At 47.6% G+C, this 11,770-nt stretch overlaps 1 protein-coding gene across 6 annotated transcripts in view; it reads left to right on the top strand.

The window, feature by feature from the left end:
• TNRC6A (trinucleotide repeat containing adaptor 6A) overlaps positions 1-10,596 on the top strand; it is a 96,323-nt gene extending 85,727 nt beyond the window's left edge. For 5 of the 6 annotated variants that reach the window (XM_043456481.1, XM_043456482.1, XM_043456485.1 and 2 more), the window contains 7 exons: positions 839-997; positions 1,636-1,776; positions 3,109-3,216; positions 4,297-4,518; positions 6,320-6,390; positions 7,158-7,297; positions 7,766-10,596. In XM_043456481.1, coding sequence (XP_043312416.1) covers positions 839-997; positions 1,636-1,776; positions 3,109-3,216; positions 4,297-4,518; positions 6,320-6,390; positions 7,158-7,297; positions 7,766-8,141 — 1,217 coding nt within the window. In that variant the 3' untranslated portion in view covers positions 8,142-10,596. Of the gene's footprint in view, positions 1-838; positions 998-1,635; positions 1,777-3,108; positions 3,217-4,296; positions 4,519-6,319; positions 6,391-6,834; positions 6,963-7,157; positions 7,298-7,765 lie in introns of those variants that run through there. The other variant, XR_006267107.1, reaches the window with a different exon arrangement.
• Positions 10,597-11,770: the final 1,174 nt, after the last annotated feature.

The raw sequence follows: 11,770 nt of genomic DNA on the forward strand, positions 1-11,770 counted from the left end.
GAGATATTCTCGACTTCCTCCTCCCTCCAGTCTCCCCATCCAGTCCATCTCGATAGTGCCCATTCTGCTTTCTGGTTTAGGCATCTGTTGCGTCTCCTAATGGTCTCCCTGCTTCCGTGCTAGCCTGCCTTCTCTTTTCTACACTACAGCACATGTGACTTCAGAACTAATGGAACTGTATTAGTATGACTTCCCTTCCTAAAACCCTTAGATACAGTGAACTCATTGCCAAATCCTAGGGTGTTGCCAATTGTGAAGGCTTGAGGGAACAGACAGGGCATCAGTCAGTCTGCAGTGGTGGGGCCGGGGCAGCTAGAACACGCAGCACCCCACCTCAGGGTCTTTGAATTGCAAGCATTTAAGACAAAATGTCCTGGTCGTCGCTGCCCTTCAAGATCAGGGCCCAGCTCCTTCATGTTGTTCACTCTCCCATTTACTATTTTTCGGACCCAGTGATCTTTCAGTTCCTGAGAAGTGGCAGTTTTCCTCCTCCAGTCTTGGTGCAGGCCTCACCCACTGGCTGGAATTTTCCCCCCAAACTCTTTCCATGCCGGCCCTTCACCTCCTCACCATGCATTCTCTCCTTCTGCCCTCTGTCCTTCAGCTTTTCTGTCAATGAATATACTGTCACTGAGGCCCAGGACCCCACTGGAGAGAGGTGATTGAGGTCTTGAAGAAAGTTCAGGGCTTTTTTCCTCTGACATCTTCACCTAAGCTATAGAACACAGTTTGGAACCCACAGATCTAATGAAAGGTTTTCTTACTGTGTTTGACAGACTACAAGAAATAAATGTGATGGTGTTTTGCTCACACTTCCCTTCCATTTTCTCTTTTTCAGGTGCTATTTCAAGTGGTTTCAGGCTGGAAGAGTCTCCGTTTGTTCCCTATGACTATATGAACAGCAGTACTTCACCAGCCAGTCCTCCAGGTTCAATAGGAGATGGCTGGCCACGTGCCAAATCGCCTAACGGCTCTAGCAGTGTTAATTGGCCACCAGGTAAGATGCTGGCATCTTCTCTTGTGAGAGTTTGTTTCCATTAAGATTTCAGTACCTCTGGACATATGAATGATTTGGCCCCAGTTCTGTGTGATTGGCCTGAACTACACAAAGGGTGGGGGGAGAGCACAGAAATGGAGAATGAGAAGTTGAGCATCGGGTTTGGCTGCTGAGTGACCTGGCCTGTTCCCGGTGCCTGTGTGCTGTGAAGGCAGGGTCAGTTAGTCCAGCACGAAGAATGATAGAAACCTGTGTTCATTGTTCTTCTCCAGCGGTGTCTGGGGGCTGACATGACAGCATTTCTACCAACTGAGGAATCACCAGAAATGCACTTAGGGCCTGCTTTGTCCAGTCCACGTTGCTGTAGCTTTGTGACTGTAATAAAGAACTTTAAAATATGAAAAATATATAAACCCAGGGAAATTACTTCATGCAAAAATTCACAAGTTACTCATTAATAATAGCTTATATTAGTTGTGATATTAAATCAGCCTTGTTAGAGTGTTGAAAAATAATTTGAGAATATTGGGAAATATTTGAGAATTGCATAGACTTTAGGAATAAAACTTTGGGATCGTTAATAGTGGATTTTTAGATGATGATTAAACCTGAACTAATTTTAAGTTTTTTATTTCCAGAATTTCGCCCTGGTGAACCATGGAAAGGTTATCCAAACATTGACCCTGAAACTGACCCTTACGTCACTCCTGGCAGTGTCATAAACAATCTTTCAATTAATACTGTGCGGGAAGTTGACCACCTCAGGGACAGGAACAGTGGTACGTAGGCGGGTGCAGCTTACGGTTTCTGAAGGGTGCAGGGCCGTGTGAGCAGGGCTCAAGGCAGACGTGAAACTGAGCAGCAGGGGTCACTCCAGCACAGCACAGCGCCTGACACCCAAGGGGCTGTGATAGTGGTAACAGAATTCTCGGTCACCACAGGTGACTCTCAGCCACTTTTTAATTGGTGAGGATTTATTATCACTTGATAGGGTGAACACGTATATTAACTTAGTTACGTTAACCCAAAGAACCAACAGACATTTGCTTTCCAATAACTGTATTTACCTGTTTTTATAAGAAGTTGCCATATTGTGGTTATTAAGAAATGGCTTTCTTATGAAAGATGTTATATTATTGTTTGTTTTCACACTCTGGGTATTAAAGAACTTTCCTCTGGAGAAACTTTCTTGGTCTGTCAGAGTGAAAATAAGAGCAATTTAAGGGTCCATGCATTTGGATGCGCTTTGCAATGGATTATCACATAAAATCCTCCTCCTCCCTACCACGGGGTAATTTCTTACCATGTACAGGAATGCCACGCACACACGCAATAGAGAAAAGGTGAGCAAAATGAAGGAGGATAGATCTTTGTCTGTAACATACATCCTCACCGCTATCCCTTTAAACAGTTTGTAACAAAGGAAATGTCAAACAGTCAACACTTTCTATCAACTACATAGTTTGTTGACAGATGTTTGCCAGGTCACAGTGGTGAGATAAGAATCCTCGTCATTCTGAAATGGCTGAATTAGGCGACGGCTGTGTGTGGAAACACCTGGGACCACTGCTTCCACAGGAGAACGTGGGCAGTGAGCGCTCGTGTCCTGTAGCTAGTGAAAGGATCCAGCAGCAGGAACTGCTGCAGAGATTCACGGAGTGGTCGGGTCTGGAGCTAAACTAGAGAGTAGCCATCAAGGGGATTTGCAGTAACAGGAAGAGAGGCTAGGTTCTGGAGAACATGGGGCACAGTGGGGAGGAACAAAGGCCTGGCCCACTGCTGGTGCCGGTGCCAGGGAGCCTTGCTGAGCTGCCCAGCAAGAAGTCACGAGTTCAGAGACAGGCCAGGGACGCAGATGGAGCCTGGTACTGGGAAGCAAAGCCGGTGTTGCAGAGACACGTACGGGGAGACGGGTGGGAGAGGGACCTCCTCTGGGCCCAGGTGGAGGCAAGAGGGAGACTGCCGTAGTGGGCGCCGTGCCCGAGGCCCTGAGGACGCCTGTGTCCGACCTGTGGCACACTCCTCAGCCGCAGGCTCTCCGAATGCGTTTGCGTCCCGAACGCCGGGCCTCCTGCCCTAACGAGTGGCTCACGGGGCTCTTCCTCGTGCAGGGTCGTCCTCATCCTTGAACACCACGCTGCCTTCAACTAGTGCCTGGTCATCCATTCGTGCCTCCAACCACAGCGTTCCCCTCAGCAGCACAGCACAGAGCGCTTCAGGTGGGCCCACGCCCCCGCCCGGCCAGCCCGGAGTCGCCTCGGGCGGCTGGGGGAGTGCGTTCTGGACTGGGGCGGCAGTGTTGACACTCTTCGCCCCCTTCTAAAATGTATCGTATCCAGTCCTCATTTGTTAAAATAATCAGGTTTCACTGAATAGCCACTCTCATCTGAGATTAAATGTAATTTAGTTCAAAGCAGTAGTCCTCAACTATCCGTGGTGAAGGACCTTTTATTTTTTTTAACGCCCAGTCCTTTGCAGACGGATCACTTTTGTAAAATACAGTAAACCCGAACTTGAAATTGCTAGAAAAATGATTACAGCCTTGGGGGTTAGAGCAGTGTCAGAGTGCTCTCAAAGTTTACAAACGCTCACTCTGAATTTCTCGTACTGTCACAAGCCAGTAGTAAGCTGGGTGGTGAGCAGTCTTCCCATCACAGTTTGAGATGTGCTGGCTTAAAGACATGCTCCTTGTGATCAGGTAGAAAAAACAGTTGACGGTGACGGAAGTTATAAAATTTTTCTGTTGGCTTCTGCTCCCCCCCGCTTTTTTTAGCCTTCTTTTTTATTTAGTTTACTGTATTCCTGGTCGTGCACTGGACCCATAGGCAAATTGCTTACCCTCTCTGAACCTCAGTAGAGAGTGTGTGAGGATCAGAAGAAGTACGCCACAAGCCCAGCAGGCCAGTGGCATGCTGTGAATGTCTGCTGTGAGGACTGACTCCCTGAGTCGAGGCTACTTTTTTCATGAGTGAACCGCAAAATGCTAAAATCCAGTGGTCTGAGTATCAGTCTTGAGGGACTCCTTATGATTGTTAAGCTATGGAGTTCCCACTTGCTCTTTGGAGCAGTTCAAAGCAGTGTTCAGTGTGTTGTTGTGTTAGCTGGACTAAGGGTCTCACAGGTCTTAAAACTTTAATGAGACAGTCTGTTTTGAGCCAAGGGAGCAGGTTCCTTTTTAAAGTTTATTTTTATTTGATCTGCTTTTAGTGGAGGAATGGGTACTGTCATTACTTAAATTTTCTCTTTTCTGAAAGCATTTCTCTCCCTTCTCCCCGTCTTTGTTTTTCTCCTTTGAGTAGCCAGAAATAGTGATTCCAAATTGACATGGTCCCCTGGTTCAGTTACAAACACCTCTCTGGCTCATGAGCTGTGGAAGGTCCCTCTGCCACCTAAAAACATCACTGCTCCGTCCCGCCCACCTCCGGGACTGACTGGTCAGAAGCCACCCTTGTCTTCGTGGGATAATTCTCCCCTTCGAGTAGGTGGAGGATGGGGAAATTCTGACGCCAGGTATACCCCAGGTAAGACAACGTGCAAGACGGTGGTTTCTTGTGGTTCATTCACTGAACACCAGCCAGAACCAGCAGTCTAGTTTAACAGACCTGAGAAGGAGACTACTGCGTTGTCCTCTATAAAGTAGGATTAGAATGTAATGCAGCATAAGATTCCTAGTTCATTACTGTCTTCGGCCATGCTTTTGAGAGTCTTCAATTTTACTTTAAATTTTGCCCACGTTACTTGGGTTTCCCCAGAAACAACATACCCGTCAGCAGTGAAGTTAGTAGAATGGGGACCCCTCCTTTCAGAAGCTGCTCAAGAACTCATCTCATTCGGTGTAGTAACTTCCTGTATGTGGCAGACTTGTGTTGACACCACGTCACATGGAGAAGTATCATCTGATGAACCCGGGGTCAGTGGGGATAGCCCATCTGGGCCTTTAAGGATGGGGCCTGTTTTGGAGTGAAAGCTTGGCCTGTACTTAGGATTATCAGAAAATTTATTGATTAAACAGGGACAGTTCAGAGTGAAAGGGGGTGCTGTTAATTAACCATACAGGCCTAAAGCGGCCTGTCCTAGGAACCCTGGGACAAATGATTCCCACCCCCCTGCTCCTTCTCTAAACATCTAACACGGGATCACGTCCCCGCCGCCTCCCCCAGCGTACACTGCACACACAGCCACAAACATGGCTCAGGGCTCATCTGCTCCCCTGTCCCCAAAGTGCACGAAGTTTTCTCATCTCCAGGCTGAAAATTGTAGTGAAACCTCATTAATAATAATTTCCGATCTTTAGACCAGTGATTGGTTGAAATAAAACTTAAAATGTTTCCTTAGAGGGAAGGTTTTAATTATGTAAAAAGAACACTTGAGTCTCTTCCAGGTTACTAAATGCAAGTTAGCTTGGTGTGATGTGTTAGCGATTCTTTCAGGCCGCAGGCATCTTCTGGGTGCCAGCTCAGCCCCTGGCGGTGCATGATGAGGGGGCGTCATAAAGGTGGCCTAGGAGCCCTGACCCTCAGGGTGGTGGATAGAGTCGGGCGGGATCAGGAAGCGTGTGTGAGTCAGCCACGTCAGCAGAGGGACAGCGTAGGCCAAGGCGCCGAGAGCTGGGAAAACACAAGGTTTCCTGTTGAAGTCGGAGCTTGGCCAGGGTTGGGGTGGTGCTCGGGGAGTGCTGAGCGGCCTTCAGCTGTGACATGTAGCCATCTTCTAAAGGGTTTCTGAGGTTCTTCTGAACAGCTTTAGACAGGAGTGACCGGATCATGTCTTGAGCTCGGCTGGTGGGAGAGGGAGACGGTGCCTTGGGGCCGGACAGGAAAGCCAGATGCAGAGCCCCTATCGTAGCCCAGACTAAACAAGGAATGTCTGGGTGATCGCAGGCTCTTAAATCCCCTCTAACTTCGCACCCTGTGGGACGTGCGTGCAAAGTCATCCAGCACCTGAGATGATCATGAAGTTAGGCTATTCCCCAAGTAGGGAATAGGTTTAGCTTTATAAATGGGAAGAGCCCAAAGGCATCTGGCCTTTGGTTCACTCGCCCACCGTGATGAATTGACAGCCCTCTGAGCCCCTCACCCCCAGAGGCTAAGCCATGTGCCCCAGGAATTAGCTGCTGGTCAGAGCTGGAGTGAGGTGGCATCCTGGCCTGCGGGGAGCATACCCCAGGTAGAAGCACAGGTGAGTAAGAAGGAAGGAGACAGACGCCCTGAGCCCAGGTGATCCTTCTGGATCTCTGCAGTGTAACTGGGCTGTGTTTGTCCTGAATAGTCATTCGGGCCAAAGTCTGGCAAGACTGACTTGTCCTTTTTCTTCCTTCTTTAGGTTCCAGCTGGGGTGAGAGCAGCTCAGGGAGAATAACAAATTGGCTTGTTCTAAAAAACCTTACACCTCAGGTAAGAACATCAGGTATCCTGGTAGATGGTGTCCTGGTTCCAGGTCGCATGGAAGCAAAGGTTTCCATGCCGGTGTGAGTCTGAGATGAGGACTGCCCGGGCCTGCTCAGCGGACTGAACAGGTGTCAAGGCCTGGCAGAGAATGGTCTTCGGATACCTCAGGCAGGCTGGTGGTCTGATCCTGTGGTTCTTACGCTATGAAATGCACGGGAGCTGATCAAAACCAGAGTTCTAGATCTCACCCCACAGACCCTCATGTAGCAGACCTGGGCTAGGACCAGGGGTCTGCATTTCAGGACGTTCAGATGAGTTTAATGCAGGTGGTCCTTGTACCGCATTTTGAGAAACCGTGTCTGCCTGTTTAGATGAGAACATTTTCTTAGTCCCTGGACGACCCCCTCCTCTGGAGGCTGGGTGTTAAGAGCCCACCCCCCTCCTCCCCAGGGAGCAGTGCCTTGATGAATCCTGTCCTCAGGGCAGGGAAGAGAGAAGACCTGAAGCCACAGCAGGGGCAATGGCTAACTAAAGAATTGGGGATCTGGGGAGTGCCCCGGAGTCTAGAGGCCACAGAGGTACGGCTCTGGGACCAGCGGAGGCGGGGAGGGAGGCACTGTGCCCGTGACAGCAGTGAGTCCCAGTGCAGAGTGGCACCAGGAGTGAAGGACCTTGGGCAAGAGAGAGAACCAGAGTCCCAGCCTGGGACCACCTCCCCGGACGGTCCCCGCGGCGGTGCGTCTAACTGGCAGCTCCCCGGCTCTGTCTCCTAGATTGATGGCTCAACTCTGCGTACTCTGTGCATGCAGCATGGCCCACTGATAACATTCCACCTGAACCTCCCACATGGAAACGCTTTGGTCCGTTACAGTTCAAAAGAAGAGGTAGTGAAGGCACAAAAGTCTCTGCACATGTAAGTTGCCCGTTCTGCGCAGGTGCCTGGAAAATGCCCCTGGGGTCGCAGTTTCGGAATCCTTGTTAGGGCCCCCTCGGGCAGCTGGAAGTGCGGCCGGTGACCCTGCGCACCACCCCTGGGCCGCCACGTGCGGCCCGGCAGTGAGCACCTCAGAGCAGCTGCGGCCTCCTGTGTTTTGGCTCCAAGGACAGCGTTCAGAAGGGAGCGCATCACCCCAGATCAAAGTGGCCCTAGAAAGTCCCTTAAATTGCCAGTTAGGAGACAGGACGTGATCTTGACGCCTCAGCAGAGCTGGGTGGCATGTCTGGGTCGGGAGAGCCCTGGGCGCTGGGGTGCACGCGGGCTGGCGGGAGGGCCCTCGGCGTCCTTGTGTGCCCTGCCCTCTGCTTTTCCCCCCGACTGTGGCTCACACCCCGCAGCTGGCCCCCCGTCTTCACCAGGCCCACTTGTGTCTCTCTCCTCCAGGTGTGTACTGGGGAACACTACTATTCTTGCTGAGTTTGCCAGTGAAGAGGAGATCAGTCGTTTCTTTGCACAAAGTCAGTCTCTGACCCCTTCTCCCAGCTGGCAGTCTCTCGGGTCCAGCCAGAGCCGGCTGGGCTCCCTCGACTGTTCCCACTCATTCTCCAGCCGGACCGATCTCAATCACTGGAATGGTGCTGGGCTGTCGGGAACTAACTGTGGAGACCTTCATGGCACTTCCCTCTGGGGGACCCCACATTATTCCACAAGCCTGTGGGGTCCTCCCAGCAGCAGCGACCCCCGGGGAATTAGCAGCCCATCCCCCATTAATGCTTTTCTTTCTGTTGACCACCTGGGTGGGGGTGGAGAGTCCATGTAACAGTGTAGACTAGGCTCACGAACTTCGACCTCAAGCCGCGAAAGAAAGGAGCACTAAGTTGGGCTCGCCGCCTGCAGCCAGGGGCCACCTGTGGGAACAGCTATTCTCTGCACATTTTCCACTTTGTTTTCCCTGAAACATATCAGTTTGAATACTTGAATCATGCAGGCCAATATTATAATGTGAAAAGGTATCTATCTATTTACACTCCCAAATAGCGCCATACATGCTAAGCCGTATAGAATGAGCTCACTTGTGTATATTCATCATGTTTAGCCTTTGAGTTCTCTTTTTTTTTCTCCCCCCTTCCTACCCCTCCCCCCCCCATTCATTCTTTTTCTCTTCTTTTTGCAAACAAGTTTTTTGGGCTGATAATGTATGAGCTTTTAACTTTGCACTGAAGGGTGTTCTCTCCGTCTACTCGGCAATATGGGGAGGGCAGCCGTTCCAGTGTAAATGTTTACTCAAGGATGTTCTTAAGGTGTGCGCTCTCTACTATGCCTTGATGTTTGCCTACCTTATTGTGGTATCGTGGAGTTTAAAAGATCAAGTTATGATACTGACTTAGGACTATAAATGAAAGTATTGCACCAGTTTTTTCATGTTATAAAACTAAAGAATTTCACTCTGCAGTTTGAAAAACTGTGGCCACAGCTGTGACTTGCAGCCCACCTGCCACCCAGGACGGGCCCTGCACTTTGAATAGGCTTTCCATTTTGTTTTGAAGGTTCCCACGTTGAGCCTTCTTGTTTACAGATTTTTTTGTTTGTTTTTTGAGAAAAAAAAAAAATGTTTACTCTTCCATCATTTAAAAAAAAATTAAAAGACAAAAAAAAAAATGGAGGATGATTTAAAAGATGCTTTCTATCTCTGGGAAAAAGGAGCAGCATTTGGCCATGTTCTTTTGTTTTTCTATTCCTGTCCTAAATCAAAGAGCATGGTTCTCAGGAAAACCAGTTCCCCAGTTTAAAAAAACAAAAAAAAAAACCACAAAAAAAAACTCCTTGTAGTTTCTTATAGGAAAAAAGAAAAACCCCAACTTTTAGCACTGATACTACATATTGCTCTGTTTAAGAATTTTCTCTGCCAAAAAAAAAAAAAAAGAAAAAAACAAAAAAATGCTTAAAGCTGGAGTTTGAGATTCTGCTTTCAGATGCTGTCTTTTTATTAGTGAGTGATGATGGTTTGCTAATAATCAATAGGTAATAATTTTTTGTAATCCCATCAAGTGGCTCTCTGTTTCCGCTCTCGTGACTGTGTTAATGTTTAACTGTTGTACCTTAAAGCCGAAATCAGTAACTATGCATACTGTAACCAAGATATTGGGCTTACAGAATTGTTCGTTGTATAAAGAAAATTTTAAATGTTGTTGCAAACTAACGAGTTACACCATTTTTAAAATTTCTTTCTCCCCACCCCCCCCTTTTTTTGCCCACAAATGGTATTATAATGCTTGCTTAGTCAAAGAAGAGAGACTAAACAAGGGTAAAAATTTTAACAGTACAGAATTTGCCATCATTTCATTGCCTTGATTCTAACTGTTTGTGTCCTAAGATGCAAAAGAAGTCAGTGGCTTTTAACTGTTTACAAATAGAATGTGATTGTAAAATGTACAGTTTGGTTGTGTTTGAATTATGAACTTTCTTCAGATATAATAAACCATGACTTTTTGGCTGCTCAACATTAACTGTCTCTTTTTTGTGAATTTATTTGTACGCTCTTTTTTATAACGAAAGTTTCAAAGTTGCTATGTATGAGGGTTCTCATAGAGCAACCGAGTTAAAAAAAAAATCTAAGCAAATATTTGAACATTTTATCTGAACTTATTCACAATTTCACCCTGAAATAATGTGAGAACAATGGGAAACTGTTGCTTGCTCCTTCCTACCCTCTCTGAGCATCTTTGGGATCTTGTTGCTCAAAACTCTCCTGTGACTTCATCTTCCCCACCATTTGTGCCCATCTCAAGCCTCAGCAAGAGACCATTTGGAACATGAAGCTTAATGACTTGACAGTGTTCTAGTGTTAACTCTCATACCTCTGTTACAAAATGAGAAATGCCACAGCCTGGACTGGCCTTTTTCTTCCCCCTTCACGGCCCTCGCTCCTCACCGCAGGAGCTGCGGGGGCAGAACCTGTGTATGTATTTCAGCGTATGACTTCAGATCATGCTCCAACTTGCCAGGTGTAAGCTAATGTTGTTGGACACCTTAATATAAGCAAATGTTGTTCAATGCATTCAATGTATATTGACTTCCATACTGGTTTTTCCAAAAACCAAAGGTAGCTTTGAAAAACCACGTCTGGAAATGTTTGGAACGTTAAGCTGATTGACCTTTTGGGGCTTTGAGTAGTATATAATTGACTTCATAACTGCGTTAATTGTATTGTTAAAGTGTTTGGGAGTTTTTTGCGCTTGTTATGTGGAAATAAAGTGTTTGATTTAAAAAATTAAGAAGTGGTATGGTGTTTGCCTGGTCCTTAAACAGTTCTAGTCCCTAAATGACTATGTTCCTCCTAAACCTTCCTTAATCTCTCTCAAGTGCCCGCTCCTTAGCCTAGATGGTTAGTCTGACCGTGACAGTCCCCTGGCTCAGTGACCTTGAGTCACTAACCGCCTCTGAGAGTTGCTCTAAACATTTTAACGCCTCCAGCCATGTGTTTCCAAATCTAGCTCCCGGGAGCTATACAGCTCCTCCTCCCCTGGACGTGTCCTGGGCTCTAGACATCCTAGCTGCTCCCTGAGGGCCTGCCCAACACTGCCTTCTCCTTGAAGACAGTAATCCGCTGGGGTCAGCTTGCCTGGACTGGCAGCCAAAATCCAGACTCTGTCCTGTACCAAACTGAATCTGTTTTGGGTGCAATAGAAAAGGATAATTTGGTTGCTTTGCCAGGCAAAGGGGGACACAGAGGGCTGATAACCCTCAAGATTGTCCCAACCCGGAGGGGGTAGTGAGGAGTTAATTATGAAAGGTTCAAAGAGGGTGTGACCCACTCGTGAACATTCTTCTGAGGTTGGTGATGAGACAGTTAGGAGTCAGCACCATCGATTTTCTGATTCCGACCAGTCTGGGATCTGTCTACCTGTTGGTGGGCAGCGTACTGTTAACTTCTCCCACCTGAGCTGCCAGACAGCTCAAAAGTCTTCTGTGTATCCTGTGAGGGGGAACCAGGACCCTGCTCTAAGGCTGCAGTATTGTCTCTTGACTACTCCTCCATTATCTCTGCATCCTCCACCTTCCCTGATTAACAACCATTTGGAACTCAGGGAAGGTTGTGGAGGCTGAATGAAGCCTATTTCCTGCAAACAAGAAATAGGGGGTACAGAAAGGCTTTTGTGCCCAGGAGCCCCACTAGGTCTTCCTGCTCAGTTTCACCACGTCACGGAACCACCTGAATTTTCATAAATTTCATAGTTTTAAAAATCAACTCCTTATGTCAATTTTTTGACAAAAGATGATATCATGACTCTGTATGAAAAAATCAGTGCCACTGGCCATAAAAAAGCTATCCAAAAAACAAACCAAAAAATAGATTCAGTTCTGGGTGGAGACAACCTGTCAAAGCTCAGGGGGAGGAGTGAAGTCTTTGCAGAGGAGTTAAAGGCATAGCATCATGGAGGACCCACC

This window comes from Cervus canadensis, chromosome 32 (assembly GCF_019320065.1).
Source record: "Cervus canadensis isolate Bull #8, Minnesota chromosome 32, ASM1932006v1, whole genome shotgun sequence".
Classification (NCBI taxonomy): Eukaryota; Metazoa; Chordata; class Mammalia; order Artiodactyla; family Cervidae; genus Cervus; species Cervus canadensis.